The following is a 19,777-nucleotide window of genomic DNA, read 5'->3' as shown; positions in this document are numbered from 1 at the left end:
GATACTAAACATTTTTCACCTATAGTCTTCACTCAAGCTTAAGATTTAAAGGGTCTATTGTATCTACTCATCAATACATACTGATTGTAATGAGTGATGGATCGTTTGGGCATACGAAGAAAATTAATTGGTCACTATCAAAATCAACTAAACATCAAATTAATAGTAAGTAATCAAGTTTAAAAGGGATTGCACTGTAATTAAATCGATTCTAATAAAATATTTATGAAAAAAATTATAAATACATATTAAATATATAATTGTTGAAACTTTTATTACGTATTAATTATTTTACAGATAGAATTCGAGTTAACTTTAGCGTCAAATTACTTTTAACATAGAAACCATCGAACCATGGATGAATAGAAAATGAAAAATGACATAGAAACCATCGAAAATTTCTAACGGTGCATTCAAGGTGCCTCCGAATTCAAGACCTAGTCTTTACACTTGAAAAATTACTTTCTGTGTGCCAATTTTAATTATATTTTATCTTTCTTAATTTCAGTAAAATTCAGTGGTTCACACATGTATACGTCCTAAACTACATGGTATTTTTAATATCTTATTTAATTTTAGACGTTTTCATTTGTCATTTTAAAAAGCGTGTGTGAATTACTTTTTTAATCGGTTTGATCAAAATTTGACTTTCCAATTCTTCGTTTTTAATTGTTGCTTCCTTTCCTCCAATTTTGGGTTTGTATGGTGGAAGCTACTAAACCAAAATCTTCCAATTTTTGTATCTTTTAAGTTTTCAGCAAACCAAAATGTCATCTGAGAAGAACTGTGTATCAAAATTGGAGGAGCAAAACGATTGCAAAGTTTATTCTCTCTTAGATTTGCCTGAGTGGACCTTGCTTTGCATTCTTGACTGCCTTTCACCACAGGATTTGTTTAGAGTGGCACAAGTGTGTACCAGTTTGAGGGACAAAACCAGAATTGATGCTTTGTGGGAGAAAGTAATCAAGCAGAAATGGGGTAGGCTGCTTGGTGAAGCTGCTTACCAAGAGTGGCAGTGGCACACAACAAAAATTGCAAACACACAAACCATCTTGTCACTTCAGCAGCAGAATCAGAGTGGATCATGTGGCTCTTTCAGTGGTGTTTGGCCTTTCATAAACTTTCGTTCTTATTTGGAAAATTTCATTGACTTCATTACTTTGTTTAAACATTGTTCAAAAATGGCTTTGTATATCTGTCTTGAAAGTGGTCGCTTCTGGTTTCCTGCTCAAATCTACAAGGTGACCCTAACTAATCATAACTGCTAATATATATGTGTGTGTTTTTTCCTAGTGTATAGGGTAACAATAATTAATGGTTATATACGATGCTTGTAGACTTCAAAGCTATTCTGTTATGATGTCATAGTCGGCTATGACTCTAAAAGAGACACCTTCGAAGCAAGGTAAAGTTCAATCCTTGAGATTAATAGCAGATGTTTGTTTAGTTTGGAGTAAAAGTAATAATCATTTTTCCTTAAAGAAACGTTTTCTACCCTCTTTCTGACAATTATTCTCCAATATTTTTTCCAATAATTCAGTCAAATTTATTGGAAATCACCTATTTTAAGGATTCTCTTAATAGACTCTCTCATGATCTAGATTGAGACTTAATTCATTTTGGTATACAAGAAAGTTCGTCTAATTATTATAAGAAAATATGTTTGAGATAACAGATAGTTTTTCTTTTCTTTAACATAGCTTAATTCTGTAATGTATAAAAATCTAAAGAAATGCAATGATAGCTTAATATGTTGATCTGTTTATGGCATATATGCAATTACAGGTCTCAAACTGGTGGCTGGCGAATGAATGAGCAAAATATTGAGTGGGATATGTTGAGACCACCACCAACTGATACTTCTCCAAGGGAGGTTCATATGTCTAACTGTGTGAATGATTTGAAACCAGGAGATCAAATTGAGATTCAGATGAAAAAGCGCAAAGAATCCCCTTTTTGTAAGTAATTGATAGATTATTTTAACATGTCCTTTAAACATCAATAGAATATCACTATTTCTTATTTAGTATTTTGAGATTGTGAAATAAATGGTTGATGGGATAAAGAAAATGTAAAGATAAAACAATGTGAAAGTAGCAATCGGAAGATTTTGTAGTTATGTTCTTCAAATGATAGTTATATTCTCCACTTTGGACCAATTTTAGAGGGTTAATACACACGTAAGTCTTCACAATGCTAAGATATTGTCTCTCACAAATTTGATTTTGGTATCACTCTAAAAGATTTCTTACTAATGGAGATAACTTATATGTATATAAACACATGTCTATCTTTTGTTTTATCCTATGTGGAACTTTGTTTGTATCATAACAAGATATTTATAAATCATATTTCATCCACATGATTACTCTAGACAATGCTAGCCACTTTTGTAGAATGTTCTAAACGTTTACCTCCTATCTTAGGTTTTTCTTCATTGTTATAGAATTTACATTACATTTTAATACGCCTCCTTGATGCAAATTAGATAACTCTAAAGCTTTTTTCAATTTCAACACTTTACATTTTTGGCGTTTAATCACAAATCCTAGTGGTTAGTCTTTATAGATCTCTTTTTCAAAGAAACCAATGAGGAAAGCAGACTTAACATCTAATTGGTAAATGTTCAATTCATTCTGTGTTGCAAGAGCTATTAGAGATCTTATTGTGTCAAGTCATGTGATTAGAGAAAATGTCTCATTGTAGTTAACTCCTAGTAATTATGAATAACCCTTAGCTACCAACCTTGCCTTATATTTTTTTATGGTATCATCCGGGTTTAACTTTGTCTTGAAGAGTCATTTAACTCTAATAATATCTTTATCTTTTGAACAATATGTTAGTTTCCAAGTGTTGTTTTTCTCTATTATTTTATCTCTTCCTCCATTTTCTTGATCCATTCTTCTTGTTTTGTGCGTCTTCAAAGTTTTTTGGTTTTGTAAATAATAGGATAATTTTTTTTAATGTCCAATAGATAACCGAACATAGTTCTAATACCACTATAAGTATTTTGAGGTTATAAAAGGAATAAAGAAAACATAAAGACAGTAGAATGTAGAAGGAGTAATTGAAAGAAGTATATTTTGTAATTGTGTTATTTAAATATTAAAGTACATAAGTATTTATAAACTCTATTTCACCCGCATACGTAGAATGTTTTAAATGTATTACCTCCTATCATTCTTCAAGAATTTCATTAAGAATTTGACTATGTTTAACAAATTATTAAACATTCCTTATTCTTTGTAATTACTTTTCTTTACTATTTTGAATGAGTAATATAGATTGGTGCTATGCTGTAATTGGTCATCTGGAAACATGCAACCAGAATGTGAATGATTGCCGCTGCCAATATGATGGTAAGCAAGATTCAGCTCAGAAGTTTCTTAAATGCTAAAGTATAAATGAGAGTACATTAATTTCCTTGTAATTTAAAATAATGTTTTTGTGAACTTAATTAATTTTGATGTACATATATTTACCCTTCTTATATATACTTCAAAAGTTGTTTATCTGCTATAGAGGGGTCAAATTCATTGGTGCAATGTTTAACTCTGTTGCAGACAATTTAGTAGTAGAATTCAAGCAATATCCACCAAATAGTAGAAATAAAAGATCAGTGCTGAACAGAAACAGGTATGAGGAACGAGTTTCAATGCTTAGCTGGTTTGGTGGAATCAGAAAACTTGATAAGGAGGAGGAGATTGAAAAGTGGAACAACCTCTTTGCATCTAGATAACTAGATTGTCTTCACCGTTCATATGCATGGACCTATAAATACATATGTTCATAGTACCTTTTTCTCCAAACGTGTAATGCATAATTAGAATTAGAATGTGTTTCTCACATCTTACACTCTCATTGCTCTTCAACTTCTCATTAGTTTTAAACAATGAGGAGAAGAAAAGTCATGTGTGATGAATTTGAAGGGAATTAGCATATGACATGAGATATTCGATATATACACCTTATTGCTTAAGAATGAGTGGTAATGAAATACAGAAAAAAAAAACTAAAGGAAAGAGATTGAAGTCATAAGGAGAGTTTAACAATATCAAGTCCATTTCAAAAATAATAACATATAAATAAAATTAATGAGATAAATAGTCAATTTAGTATAATAAATATTGATATATTTTACTTTTAATATAATAAAAAAATACAGTCTTGATATCAAAATTTTAACTCTATCAAGTTAATTATTTGAACTCAGTTAACATCTAATGTAATTAAACTCGTTTAATTTTTAATAATTCTCTGGTGTTTTTATTAAAATAAAAAATTAATATTTAATATACAATTAATATAAATTATCCTGATATCTGTAATTTATCTTTATTTTCTATTTATTATATTAAACCACTATTTATTCACCAAAGTATTGTTTTTAGTGACTGATAGATAAATGGGTTGAAAGATATTATTAAACTCAATTAAACAAATGTATATTATATATTTACCGTAGATCTTTTTAACTATCTTTTTTCTTTTACTTTTTTCCTCTCTTTCTAATATAAAAGATTATGCATTAATATTTTCAACAGTAACCTTGTTTTGCACGAGAATTACTATTTTTTTTCCTTTTTCTATCACATCAATCCCTTCTCGTTTATACATACATACATATATATACCGTATAAAATAACTTTATTTTGTATTTATATTTAAGAAAAAAAGTATTGTTTTATTTTACAATTTAGATATTTTAGGGTAGTTTATAAGGTTGGTGGCAATGAATTTAGTTGTGTTTGAAAAGAATGTAAGAGGCCATTTTCCCCCATACATGTGTTGTTGAAAGTGTGGACGCCATTAATCGTGATGTTCTTGATGTTTGTGGGTTGTTTGGTTGTACTAATGGCATCTATCTCCAACTTTTGTTTGTGTTGAAGAAGTCCACGTAACAAACAAACACCATCACTACATTGTCTTAATCTTCTGTTCCTCACTCTATTTATTAGTTGACGCCCATTTATTTCTCGTCTTTCATTGGTTCAAACGTTTTTGTTTGGTGCACAAATAGATTTGACTAAGGGGTACGAGAATGCAACTCACAACATTGGAATGTCCGAAACTCCAACTTTAAATTACATTTATTTTTTTAACTTAATAATAATTTTATTATAACTTTATGAAATTGTAAAATAATCAAATTGTTTTTAATTTTAAAAGAAGGTTTCGATTGTAAAGTTAAAAATTCACTAAGCCACCCTTCAAATAAGGCTTGCGTACAATAAAAAGTAACTTGTGTATAAATTTAATCATATGTTTTTCTTATATGATTTGTTAAATTGTTAGTTTCGACTTTATGCAAGTTAATATAACTTACAAAAATATATTTTTTTTTATGTTTTTTCACTTAAAAAATTCATTTTGAAGAAGGTGGTTGAAAGTAAATGTATCCCAAATCCAACAATGTTACATGGCTCTCTTTACTAAAGTAGAAGCTTTATGAGAATTTGGGAATACATTGGAAGTGGTTGGTTACCTAAGCCAAAGGCATGTAGGATTCATTATTCTATAAGACACTGATTAAGAATCATTAATAGTTACTAATACTTTTTTGTTTTGGTGGTGTACATGCTCATAATGGAAGGTTTAATCATCAAAATTACATAAATAGGTTATTACGTGCCTTGTGTAAGCACTTAAAACGGTTTTCCTAATTAATAATAATAAAGTATTAATTAGAAGTGGAGATGCTTTTTGAGAGTGAAGTGTGACGACCCATTTTGCTTATGTTTCCAATTAAATAAATTATTTTTCATTAGAAGATACCTTTGCTTACTTGAGTTTGGGTATAAGAAAAAATAATTTTTACAAATATATAGAATACGTGAGTGGACCAAAACAATATATTTTTCTTTTCTGAGCAAGACGACTCAAATTTCTTTTTGTCTCACTACCTGAAAAAACAATGTACAACATCATCAAGAAACAATACCCTAAAAAATAACAACCTTTTTACGCTCACATTTATTCATTAAGCATAAACCTGTATACTAGAAGATTTAATTAAAATATATCATAAAGAATTTACAAAGAAGTTAATAACCAATGTTGGTTTTTCATATTATTTCAAATCATTCACTTCTATAATAACTACTTTTAAGAAATTAAGATATTATGGTATAAGTTAACAAAATAAACATTTTTACACTAAAAATAAGAAAATGATTGTTTTTCTTATTCATTATATTAACAATCATGCAAATTCACAACTAAAAGATAGAGAATCCTCTTGTAAAATGCATTTAATGAGAAGAAAGAAAGTTATGTTTTGGGGACTTTCTTTTCAACGTTATCTTACATGTGGATTCCATCTCAATATAAAAGGATGACATCACCATCATACAAATTCTATAAGGTGTTGGTAGGTTACATGCTAGTGTGTAAGATGGCCTACTTGGCTTTTACATTTCATATAATAATATGAATGACTCAAAGATTTGGTGCATCAAAATCAAATATTGGTTTCTTCTTTAAGATGGTTTTCTTTCTTCCCCAAACTCTTGGCTACCCCACCAAGTTCTACCTTATTTTACAAATTTCCCCTATATGCTATTTTATATAACTATTTTAGTTTATTCCACAAAGTTGTCTTTCATGATATTATAGAACTAGTAAGTAATTTTAACAACCTTATGTGGAAAAATGCCCTAGAGAATATAATAGGGGAAAACCATCATCGTATATATATACTATAAGATTTGTTCAATTTATATCACTTAGGTTATATATATTTTTGACTTTTTCTTCATTTACTTTTTCCATCAAACTTGGACCTCATACTTTAGTTTTGCTAAGAGGTGATGCATAATATTGCAAAAAATGTATGAGTTTCTCACGTAACATAAATTGAAATTGAAACATTATAATATAAAACATTTTTTTGGCATATAGAATTCTGGATGAAAAGGTTGTTGGCCTAATGGAAGGTTAGAGAAGTAATTAAGAAGATAAACTTAGTTGAGAAAGAACAAAAAGTTGGTGACCATGCTAATCAAAGAAAAATAAAATATTAAATTCAACAACGGATAAAATGAACTTCGATTCATTGGGTCTCTTCTTATACCTGCTTTTCTCACATCAAATTATTGTCTCTCAGGTCTATTTTTATAAGTTGCCATCAGCTATAGTTTACTTAATTTAAATTTTGTGTCAAGGTTATTTTATTAGATTAAGTATTAAAATATTTTATTCATATTCACGTATCATATAAACTGGTTGGAAAGAGTTGCTCCATATCTCTATATTTTTAAAGAAAATAAAAAAATAATAACAGTCACATAAAAAAAATTAGTAGTGTTATATATCATATTCTGGAACGATGTAATGATGCTGTGTTGATAAAGTGTGTACAATTCGTCTTGATATATAATTATATAAGTAGTTTATATTCATTTTTTTAATTTTAAAATATAATTAAAATATAAAATATATACATTAAATACAAAAATTCATTATATATTGTTTTGTTACATCTTACCATTCCTAATTAAAAAATAGAAATGTCATTTTTTTTTCTCAATTGAAGGGTGAAATCTCGTTTCCCCATCGTTTTTCAATCTCTTTCTTTATTTTATAATAAAATACCCAATTAACTAATCATGCAAATACGAAGTCATTCGATATACATGGACTCTGTTTTTATTAGTATATATTTTGTTAGTTTTCTTCTGTTCTTTTGTTTTATAGTTAGTTTTATTTTCTGTTCTTTTATAGACCCGTGTAATTCAGATTCTGTGGTAAGTAATAAAGTCTTTTCTTTGTTTTTATTGTCTCTACAAGTTAAAAAAAAATAAACTGAGGTTGAAGAAAAAATAATAAATATTTTTAAGTTTATAATTTGGTTATGAATAAAATTAATATGAAAAATTATTTATAAGTTTAGAAAGTTAATATGTATGTAAAAGTATAATAAGTAAATTTTGTAAAAATACAAAGAATAAAATATATGTAAAAATACAGAGTACATACAGACTCATCTACTCAGTATATAGACAAACTTGTTTAATGCATATTACAAGACTTGTTTAATGCATATTACAACACTCGTCTAATCAGAGAATTGATAGTCTAATGTGTTTTAATAAACTCATATAATATCCGTATAAACAAACTAGTCTAATCGTCTAATTAATGTACAGACAAATTTGTCTAATGTGTATTCTTAGACTCATCTAATCAATGTATGAAGTGACTCATGATATTTTTGTTATACTCAATATATGGGCATACTCATCCAATATGTATTGTTAGAGTCGTCTAATGTTTTTCGCTACTAATTTAACTAGTGTATGAACAAACTTGTATATTAATGTGTATTGTAATATTCATATAATCAGTAAATGAGCAAACTTGTCTAATATGTATTAATATAGACTCGCATAATTTGTGTGTGAAAAGAATTATCTAATTATATTGTTAGATTTGTCCAGTCAATACATCGACAAACTCATCTAATATTTTTTACTTTACTAAATGTATTCCTTTACAAAATAAAATGGATAATAAAATAAATTTTCTAGTATCTTCTTTTTATATTATAATAGATTATTTTTTATTAATATTTATTTATTATCTCTTGTTAAATTTATCTAACAAATATTATTTAATAATTTATTAAATGATCGATTAATTAGAAATTATAAAAAGCATAAAATTAACAATTAAAAAGAAAAGTAGTATAAAAATATTAAAAATGAAAAAAACAGTATAGAAAAATCGTACTAAAAAATTAACTTTTTAGGGGTCAACAAAATATATGTTTCTAAATTTAATTTTACAAATGACCAATGATTATAAATCATACAAAAAAATAGTATAGAAAAATGTATACTATTCTTAAATAATTTATTAAATGACAATTAATTAAATTTGTAAAAACTAAAATTAAGAGTAAAAAATATAAACAAATTCGTTTAAAAATAAAATAAATGAATAAAAAGGTAAAATAAATTTATGATAACAAAATAAATACAAAAAAAAATTAAAAATATCAAATGATTAAAAAATTAATTTTTGAAACATTTATCAATAAAATAAAATAAATAATAAAGTACATTTCTAATATTTTTTTATTATAATAGATTTTATCTTTTCTTAGTTGTGGCAACTCTGATAGTTCTATTATCGAATATTTAATTCAACCAAGAGAGTAAACCGAGATTTAATATGTTTCGTCACGTATATTATCTATCACTAATTAACTATGAGTTCATGTCATCTCTAAATCTTAAGAGATAAAAAAAATTGCATATACAAATACAAACTAGACGTTTAAGCAACGTTGTCGTATACTTAATTAACAAGTAAAGTGATTTCGATACGGGGTAATTTCAATGGCGGTCCTTGTTTCAATGTTTGAGAAAATAATAATTAAATATTTATTTATTAAAACAAATAATTATTCATTATTTATTTGTACCAATAATAAGATAACTTAGCAAGTATTATAATAATAGTTTTTTTTTACAAAGTGTTTATGAGAGAGTAGAATTTAAATAAGAATAACGTGAATATCATTTGAGTATCATGAATTCGTTCAATAAAAAAAAAATATTAGAATATTTTTTGTTATCAATTTTTTTATAACCACACACACACATACTACATAAGAAAACTATAAATATAAAGATATTTTTTAGAAATAAAGTAACTCATCAGTAACTACTTAAGAAAACACTATATTAACTTCCTATTATCTCATTAGTTAATACCTAATATATTGCTTTAATTTAATGATAACATTATAGTTATAACCAGAAAAGTACAACTCATTTAATTATATTTTTTTATCCATTCAATACATATAAGGTGATATAAGGTGATAAAATAGGTCAGGCTAACCCATTCCTTGGAAAATGGGTTGAACTGTCCCATAACTAAAAAACAGGTCAGAAATGGTAACTTGTCATGAGTTGACATATCACTCTTTTCAAACATTTTTTTATTTTTAAATTATATATATAGATAATATTAAAAAAATTTAATTATATAAATATTTCTTTAGTTTTTAATTGATTAATTAATATTTTTATTTGATAATTAAAATGATTATTATATTTACATTTTAAATTACTCTATTATAATTAATAATAGGACCTTATAAGTGTTAATATTTAAATTACAATATTATTTATAATTTACAAAACATAATATAAAAAATTTAATCTTTTATATTATTTTTAATTTAATTTTTAATTAAAAACAAATAAAAAATAAAACGGTCCATCAATTTGGCAGGCTAGACAGATTGAATCAAGGTAACAATTTCAACCTGACCTGCCTCGTTTTTGGCAAGATGCATGACCCATTTTACCACCCCTAAATTCATATATAATTTCAAATATTATACATCAATAATTTGTGGTTTCACATCAACATTTTTTGTTCTTATATTTAATTCATATTAATTAATAACACTTATAGTATAACAATGTTATCAAATTAAATAAATATAAGAAGAATTACATGAATAAAAAAGTTGCTTAAGTGAAAAGTTTTTGTATTATGAGACATTTTTTAGTGAAGATAGAATTTTTTATGTCTTGTCTTTATTTAAACTATATGTTTTCTTATAAGACAACCTATGTAACTTAAGGGTGTGTTTAGTTGGAGGTAATTGGGGGAGAGTGATTGGGGGAGAGTGATTGAGTGGATTTGAGGGGATTTGAGGGTGATTTTTTTGTGTGTTTATTTGAGTGGATTTGAAGGTAATTGAGAGTGAATTTTGGGTTGAAGTTTGTGAGAATTAGTGTAGGATTTAATTGATGTGACGATTTTAAAAAATTAGTTTAATTGGTAGAAATTGAAGATTACCAAAATATCCCTAGGTATTAAAGTAATATAAAATTATATTTGTTAATGTTATATTTAATTGTAAAAATGTTTATTAAAAGTTAAAAATTTGGAATAATTATTAAAAATAATTTAAAAAATATAATTAAATTATACTTGATTGAAATGAATTTTTTTTTAAATATAGTACTTGTTTGTGATCTAATTTAGTTTTAAGAAGTATAAATTTAATTGTTATGAAAGTAAAATTTATTCATTTTGTAGACCGCATAAAATTAACAGAAGTTATAATTATCCATTACACAGTATTATGGTGGTTTGATATTTTATTATTGTATGAGAATAATAACAAATCACAAAAGGGCAGATTAGGCAAATCACCCTTCTTCCTTGCAAATCATCGCAGTTAAGAGAGTGATGCTACAATACGTGAATCTCGCTGTTACCTCCGATTCATCGCTCACAATACTACGCAAGTGAACACGAAATTTTTTTAATCCATCGCTCTCTTTCTCTCCTTAACAGTGTATCACCTCAAAGTGAACACAGTCTAAGTGACAAATCTAATACTTAAGTGACATACTCTTAATGGAAAGAAAATCAACATTGAATCAAATTATTTAAGCATTCAATCGTTGTTTGGGCTTTGATAATTCAAGAGAAGAGATCATTGTTTCAAGATCTTTCTTGCTCAAACTTTTAGCCATAACTTTAATAAAGAACCCTATCGACAAAAACTTCAAAATACATTAACCATAATGAGAATAAAAAAAAAGATTATGCAAAAAAGTAAATAATAAGAAGATTTAAAATAGAAAGATTCAAACATATTAAAGAAAAAATTGGAAATAAAATATTTTTACACAAATTTCAATTAATTTCTAGGAAGTTTATTGAGGAGATACATGAATTTAATTAAGGCTTGAATGTTTACTTCGTCCCATGTTAAGAGGTAAATTTCTGTTTTGTATATGAAGACATTGGGTCCCTGTTATGAAAATTATATGAATAAGGTCCACAAAGAAAGAATAAGTTCAACAAATCATGAAAGAAAAAACTAAACAAGAGAGAGAAAAATCTGGACAGCAGAAGAGAGAAGAGAAAAAGTACAACCACATCAGCATGAACTTAACGTCGTTGCTATCAAGTTAACGAATAGGACCTTATTCATACACTTTTCATAACATAGAGACTAAATGTCTTTATTTTTAAAACTGGGTACTAAATAGAAATTCACCTCTTAATATATGAGGACGAAGTAAGCATTTAAGCCTTTAATTAACTAACTCATCATTTTGGTAGTTAAGCAAGTTCACATACCTAACTACCTAATTCATATAAAGGTTAAACATGTATATAAATTTAACCATCTCATTCATGAGAAAATTATAACATCTACTTTACAGTGCTTTCATGGTAAATACATGAATCTACCATAGTTTTGTTTTTTCTTTCTTGGTTTTTTTAAGTGAGCTTTTACCTTGTTCTTGTATAAAAATGTTGTCCATCACATACTTTTCACACTTCAAATTGAATGAAATTAACTATTTTATTTTTTTTTAGAATTTTTAATGTCTTGAGTATGATTTTTTTTCTTTTGGTTTATATCTTGAACAAGTTTTTAAAGTGGTGAACCTTCTTGCACTTATCATTGATAAAACTAGATTGTGTGTTTTAAATCACCTTCTTTCCTTAATCCAATTTGTTTTTACATTTGACCTTTTTTCTTCCTTTTCATCTGTTTTGGTTGAGTTTCCAAGTTCAATCATGAAACTTTTTTCCTTTGAATCCTTGTTAAAGTTGAATAAATCCTTCCTAAAGTTCAAGAGGACTGACTATATAAATTATTGCTTGAACGATAATACTTGTACTTATCATAAATGTTTCTATTTAAGTCCCACTCAGATAATCAATTTGGAGTTCAAAGAACCAGCAAAAGTAAAATATTTTACGAAAAAAAACAACTCAAAAAGAACAAATCTTAATCATTATGACATGTTTTAAACATTAATAATGTTTTGCAACCAAACAAAATATTTATCAATTAATTAATATATGCATTAACAACATATAAGAAAACTAATTAATTAAATCATATTCAATCTTAATAATAAAAAAAACATAAAATCCAATAAATAATTGTGTTGTTATCTTACAATTAAAAGTTATAGAAAATAACTTAAAATTAACTCATAAGTATGGTTTAACCAGTTACTTATTCTCCACATAATAATAACTTCTAAATAAGAAAAGATTGTAAACTGTAAAAAAAAAAATTCAAATACTAAGAACAACTCCACCTAACAAATCAAAATAACTAATTGATATAACAACTTTATTTATTGATTCAACATGTGAAAGCCTAGAATATTAAATTAAAAGGAGAAAAAAAATGTATAAAGATTCTAGAAGAACATGAAAGCTTGCTTCAAACCAATTTCGATTGACTTAAATAATCTAAATTTAATCACTCTGTAACTATTGAAACCTAATTAAAATAATAATAATTTACAGAGAAGGTAAAAACAACTCAAAGAAAGAACTATTCTAAAAATGTTGTAACTTTTATAAATAAATAGCTGAATGATTAAAATTTTAATTTATATCCTTGAAGTATAACTTGGAATTTTAATATTTGTTATTAAAAACCATCTCCTCTTAAATTTGTAAAAAAAGACACTTGTTACATAAATATTTTTTAATATATAAATAATATCATAAATGAAGTTTTACTTAAAGTATATATATGACATATGTTTCTGCTGAATTGTATAATGAAAATTTAAAAAATGGTTGAAATTTTAGTTAAAGAGGATGATAAGACTTTATTGAGGAAAAAAAAGTTTAAGAAGACATATACAAAGGTAGGAGTTAGTATTTTGACATGTAATGTGTGAAATGCAGCATTTAGAGAAAATTAAAGATATTGAAAAATTAAAAGTATTTAAGAATTGTTTCTCTGCATGATGTCTTCTAAGTAGTTGAATAATGTAGTAGTGTGAGTTAGTGAGATTATGAAAGATATTGATTTAAAAATAGTTGTCCTAAGAATTAGTAATTATCATGAATGATATAAATGGTTATGAATGAATGAGAAAGCAAGGTGGTTTTGGGCAAGATGAATGCAGTTGGAAAGTAGAAGTTAAGGGCATGGGAAATATCAGAGGGAAAAGGAAGGGGAAGAGGCCCCGTGTCCTTTCGGCGATGACAGCAATAAATACGGTGGATTTTATGAGATCTTAATGAGTTGAAGGACACAAATTTTGGTTCTTGGAATGAGTAAGGACTCATTCAGAATCCCACGAAATCACTTGTCTGGGTCTTTGGGGTAGACAGTACTAGAGTTTGGTGGGAGTTAGGTAAAGGAACAGGTAGACTTTTATGGCACCCTTCTCACTTGTGTTCTTGTTGTGACATATCCACCACCTCTGCAATCTAACGTTAATGCATTTCACTAACCCATCATTCATTTTCAGATAAATGTCCTTTTCTTCTCTCTCTTTTCTTAACCACGCCCCACTTCTTATTAAACTTTACGAATGTGTTCACTTCAAAAGACGAACAAAAGAAGAGTGATGGATGAATTTGAGAATAAATTAATTTTTATTTGTTTGAGTGAATTTGAAGATAAATGAAATAAAAATGAATATAAAATTTGATTGATATAACAGATAAAAAAATTATTTAATTAATAAAAATTAAAAAATACTAAAATGCTCTTAATTATTAAAGTAATATAAAATAATAATGATTATTGTTATAATTTAGTAAAAAATTAAAATTAAAATTATTTTCAAAAATTTAAAAAAATTATAGTAAATTAAAATTGTAATGGGTAGAAATTGAAGTAGTAAAAAAAATAAAAAATTATTTATTGGTAAAAGATATTTGAAATAGTAAAAAAATATTTGAAGTAGTAAAAAAAATAAAAACTAATAAAGAAATTGAAATAATATTTTATTTAAGTAAAGTGTAATATTTTTGTTTGAAATATAATTTTTTAATGTTAATATTATTAATTTATTTTATTATTTATGCTTATTTTTATTTCAATAACGAAACCAAAACTGAATTCAAATACAAATTTATTATAATATTTTATGCATTATATGAAAATTGAAATTAATAAAATTATAAAAGAGTAAAAATGACATTTAATTTAAATCACTTGAAATCTCTTCTTATCATCGATGATTTAAAACTCGCAAATATTTGGAAACGAACACCATCTAAAAAGTGAATCCATCCTCGCCAATTCTTTTGAACAAGAAAGCGAACAGGGCCTACATGACCCCACTTCCTTCTAATTAACCCTTTTCTCTTCTTCCTTTTCAATTCATTTCTCTCACTCTCACTCTGCATTCATTTGTACACTTATACAACACCACCCTAACACATCCCACGTGGCTCATAATGTACACCATGTTGTTCCCAGCATCGTCTCATTAAACATTAAACAGGGTCTATTGTTTTATATTTGGATCCCAGTGCCTCTTTTTGGTGTCATCATCATTCTAATCTAACCAATATACTGCTTTGCTTTGCCACCCTTCCTCTCTCAAGGCCTCTCCATCAATCACTTAACAGCTGCCTCCCACTTCCCGTACATGTTGTTTCTCTCCTTTGTGGGAATTCACCGTGTGTAGATGCTAACACATTTTTAAGGAGCATCCTTCGTTATTGTTTTGAGTTCTATGTGGAAAGTGCTTTAACTAACCCAGCTGGGAAGCCTTGTCGGTTGTGTAGTTACACAACTTCTTCGTTGAAACCAACTTGTGTGTGTCTATTGAGGCCCTGAGCTAGGCAAAACTGTTCATTTGTCCAAATCACCTCACCACTCTACTCTTCCATTGGTGGATCTTTTTCCTCTTTAAGAGGAAATCATTGGTTTGATTTTCAGCTTTGCTCATCTCTCTGCCAAATTCCTAGACTTGGACCCTTCTGATATACAACCCCTCGGTTACAATGCTTTACGTCCTCATATCTTTTGTCTCCTTTCTCATCCTTTCCAAGTCCTTCGCCAATAAGCCTCTCTCGTCAGGGGAGAGTGGGACCAAAATTGGGTCAACTGGGTTTTGGGGATGCCTTTCAAGTTGGCTACTTTCTAGTCTCAGAAAAGGAAGCACAAGCACCCCTTGTAGTTTTTTTCGGGTTTCTCTTGCCCTGTCACTGAAAAATAACAGTTTAGTGTCGAAGGTGGAGAATGAGGAAGAGGAGGGGAAGGTTTCTCTCTTGGATTTGCCTGATTTACCACTGGAGTGTATCCTTGGGCACCTTTCACCTGCTGAATTATGTAGTGTGGCAGCAGTGTGCACATCTCTTAGGGATTCAAGTAGAAGTGATCATTTATGGAAGAAACACATGGAAAGGAAATGGGGCGAAGTGTTTGGTGATGCTGCTTATAGACAATGGAAATGTCATGTAGCTTCCAAGACCAGAGAGAAGATCTCAAACCAGAAAAATCAGAAAGGAATATTTGCTTTCCTTCATGGTGATTTTCGCCCCTTGTTTTGGATGAAAATAAAATCAGAAAAGGGAACACAGTCAAGTAGCTCATTACCGGAAGATTCATTCATGGCTCTGTATCTTTCTCTTGAGAGTGGCAAGTTTTGGTTCCCAGCTCAAGTCTACAACCGCGAGGTAAATAGTTGCACAAATCTGATTCATGACTTTTCATGCTGCTTTAATTCTCAAAGACTATATGCCAATGTTCTGTAATCTGTACAGTAGTTCTTATTTTTGGGATTTTGTGTAATTGTTTCACACTTTCCTTTTTCAGAACGGTCATGCTGGGTTCATGCTCTCATGTTATGATGCCCAACTTTGCTATGACTCTCGATCTGACACTTTTCTGGCAAGGTATGTGGAAAAGTTGATTCCTTCAAAGTTGAGATTATGTGGGTACCTGCCCTACAGTCCCCGTGGTTGGAATTTGATGTCATGCCAAAACCTTTATAGGATGGCTTTTTTCCCAAATTTTTAAAGGTTGATAAATCCATTATTTTGTGGCAGGTATTCACCTCATGGGAGATGGACAACTGAGGAAAACATAAGATGGGACCGACTCAGAGTGCCACCAATTGCCTCTTCTCCACATGCTCTTCACATCTCTGACTGTTTGGATGACTTGAGACCTGGAGATCACATTGAGATCCAGTGGAGAAGAAACAAAGAGTTCCCTTATGGTGTGTCTCATTCTTGTGCACTTATTTGGCTAAGTTCCAAATTATTTCCACTAAATGATTTTATCTTACTTTCAGTAAGGACAAATATTAGAATCAATTTGTTCATGATACATATATATTGGATTATCTTGTTGGAATAAACTTTTAGATGTTTTATTGTAGGTTGGTGGTATGGTGTTATTGGTCATTTGGAACAATGTCAAGGGCATGGGAACCATTGCCATTGTCACTATAATGGTATGAGAATCCACTTGCACATTTTTAATGCTGCTGCCATATTCAAATTGCCTGCATTAACAAAATGTTGATTGCACTGAATCTGGTTCCACTCCCCCTCTTCACTTTCAACAAAATCAATAGTAAACAGGATTAGACAGAGTATGTTAAGTTATTGCTGAATTTGTGCTTTCATCGCATGGAAAACATGATCAAAGTTGTATATTAGGTGAAAATATGAGCTATTATAGCCTTATGTTAAAAACTGTGTAGTCTAATGAACTCAAAGAATGGGTTACCCCGTGTGGTGGTGTTACTTGCTAAACAAAGTTTTAGCTGTTTAACTGATTAAAAAATGGTGCTGATGACAGATATGGTGATTTTGGAGTTCACACAGTACAGTGCTGGATCCAAATGGAGACAAACCATGATAGATAGGAAGCATCATATAGAAAAAGGAAATGAAATAGATGGCTTTTATGGAGGAATCAGGAAGCTGCATAGCAATGAAGAAATTACAAGGTGGAAGAAACTCTGGCCAACCAAAACTGTGGTACATGATTGATTCATAACTTAGAATTTTGTAAATTAAGCGATTACCCTTTCTAAATTGTGAAGGATTAGATTGTCACAGAACGATGTCATTCCTAACAATAGGTATAAAGTTGGAAAGAAACAGTACAGTTACCCTTTCAGAGACTGTAACAAGTGTACCACGATATAAAACTTAGTGTATGAAAACGAAGGCTGTTTTACAGATTCCTGCAAGTATTGAAGAATACGTTTTACAACCTTTCAATGATGTTGTTGAAGTTGATACGTGAATTGACAAACTTTATTGATAAAGTAAGACTCGCAAATTAAAGGGTTACAAGAGAGAAGAAAGGACAAAACAAGAAAGAAAAGGAATTAGTATAAAGTTTAATATTATTTACCAGAAGAACATGTCTTAGGCTGAAATCAGACAACAAAAATGAACACAAAAGGTTAACCTAATTATCTTTATATCTATCTTTTACATTCCTCGATTACTTTTCAAGCTAACAAAATTGTGTATGAATTTGACACTTAACAAAACAACGCCAAAAAGGAAAGTAAGTATTTATAAATTTTAAGATTAAGAAAAAATGTGTACCATAGTATCACATTAATACAATTTTAATTCAACTTTGTCAGGTCAACATTTAACATGAAATCATCTTTTTCCATAGGTGGAGAAGTAAAAGGGTTTGATCGAGGAGTTTAGACTCCACTTTATGTTACTAACAAAACTATACATCTATAAGATTAAATTGTATTTTACCCTAAAAAGTATATGATACCACGATAATTTTCATTAAAAAGACTCTTATATTTATAGAAGGATTTTAATAGTATATTAATGTAAGAAGAAAAGTCAATACAATATTTTTTCTTTCATGTTTCTAACAGTAAATTAGTTTTTTTTTCTTAAAGATACGTGTGGGGATGACAAAAAATTCGTTTGTGTGAGTATTGTCTTGATACGTCTCCTTTTAATATGAAATTTTCACGTTATGAATACGAGTAATATTTAATTTTTTCACAATTATGTATGAAAACTGGAATGAAGATATATATATATATATGTTTCATCCTTTTTCGCTTCACTATACCACCTAATAACTTTTTTAAATTACTAAAATATTCATAAGTTATTAGATAATCTAATATATATATATATATATAATATTGTTTGGTTTATCACGAATATAATAGTTAAATATAAATATAACATACAATATCATATAATGATGATGACGACAATGGAGAGGGATGAGACACGTTTCATTATTTTATACATATTCCTAAAATAAAAATTTATTACTATTTTCAATTTATTTATAAGGGGATATATGTTTTTTGTCTTATTCCATTATTATTGGATAATAGATATATCTTATATCTACATCTATATTCTTTTTATTATCAATATTAATTATTATATTTTATAAATAAGGTCAAATTTACATAAAAATAAAAATAATATTATCAAATAACAAATAAAATATTTTAAAAAACAGAAAAAGATAAAATAATTTGATACATTATTAAATAAAATATTATAAAAATATATCATTAAAGATATAATAAAATGAAAAATATTTTAAAAATTTAATTTTTTTCATAGTCAAACCCTTAGAAAAAATATTAAAAACTGTTCTAGATTTATAATTACAAAATTACAAATATACCGAACCATATTTGCATAAAAACTGTATCTAGATGTTATATATTTATAAAAATAAATTCAATCTTGAAATAAATTATTCAGCCTATACTAACAATAAATTTTTTATTTAACGGTTTTTTAAATTTAACATTTTTAAATTAAATAAATAAAAATCATCTATAAAATTAATAAGAAGTATACAGAATCAAATTATAAAAAGTTACATAATTATAATTTTATTATTATAAAAAAGTAGATACACACGTGTATACATATGTTTTTACTAATTATTATTATATAAATTATTTTATTCTTTATACTTTGTATTATTTTTTATAATAATTTGTAAGAATATATTTTTAAAAAGTTAAAAATATTTTATTTT

At 27.6% G+C, this 19,777-nt stretch overlaps 2 protein-coding genes across 2 annotated transcripts; both read left to right on the top strand.

Moving 5' to 3' along the window:
• Window positions 1–767: 767 nt before the first annotated feature.
• LOC124823673 (F-box protein At2g41170-like) lies at window positions 768–3,920 on the top strand. The gene is made up of 5 exons (XM_047295928.2): window positions 768–1,241; window positions 1,338–1,405; window positions 1,786–1,958; window positions 3,285–3,359; window positions 3,564–3,920. The coding sequence occupies exons 1-5, from the start codon at window positions 768–770 to the stop codon at window positions 3,737–3,739; spliced, it is 966 nt and encodes a 321-aa protein (XP_047151884.1). The 3' UTR covers window positions 3,740–3,920.
• Window positions 3,921–15,152: 11,232 nt separating this feature from the next.
• Window positions 15,153–18,000, top strand: LOC124823682 (F-box protein At2g26850-like). Its single transcript, XM_047295949.2, has 5 exons — window positions 15,153–16,440; window positions 16,580–16,659; window positions 16,813–16,985; window positions 17,148–17,222; window positions 17,573–18,000. Exons 1-5 carry the CDS (start codon window positions 15,766–15,768, stop codon window positions 17,764–17,766), a joined length of 1,197 nt encoding a protein of 398 aa, XP_047151905.1. The 5' UTR covers window positions 15,153–15,765; the 3' UTR covers window positions 17,767–18,000.
• Window positions 18,001–19,777: the final 1,777 nt, after the last annotated feature.

The sequence above is a fragment of the Vigna umbellata genome, chromosome 5 (assembly GCF_029865625.1).
Source record: "Vigna umbellata cultivar VRB3 chromosome 5, Vumbellata_1.0, whole genome shotgun sequence".
In the NCBI taxonomy this organism is placed as follows: Eukaryota; Viridiplantae; Streptophyta; class Magnoliopsida; order Fabales; family Fabaceae; genus Vigna; species Vigna umbellata.
This window is presented reverse-complemented; position numbering and strand designations above follow the sequence as displayed.

Excerpts from the sequence above, each read along its gene's own strand:
- LOC124823682 (XM_047295949.2), top strand. The coding sequence starts at position 15,766 with ATGCTTTACGTCCTCATATCTTTTGTCTCCTTTCTCATCCTTTCCAAG. Across the intron at positions 16,441-16,579 it reads CTCAAGTCTACAACCGCGAG|AACGGTCATGCTGGGTTCAT; the intron begins GTAAATAGTTGC and ends TTCCTTTTTCAG. Across the intron at positions 17,223-17,572 it reads TTGCCATTGTCACTATAATG|ATATGGTGATTTTGGAGTTC; the intron begins GTATGAGAATCC and ends TGCTGATGACAG.
- LOC124823673 (XM_047295928.2), top strand. The coding sequence starts at position 768 with ATGTCATCTGAGAAGAACTGTGTATCAAAATTGGAGGAGCAAAACGAT. Across the intron at positions 1,406-1,785 it reads AGAGACACCTTCGAAGCAAG|GTCTCAAACTGGTGGCTGGC; the intron begins GTAAAGTTCAAT and ends ATGCAATTACAG. Across the intron at positions 3,360-3,563 it reads TTGCCGCTGCCAATATGATG|ACAATTTAGTAGTAGAATTC; the intron begins GTAAGCAAGATT and ends ACTCTGTTGCAG.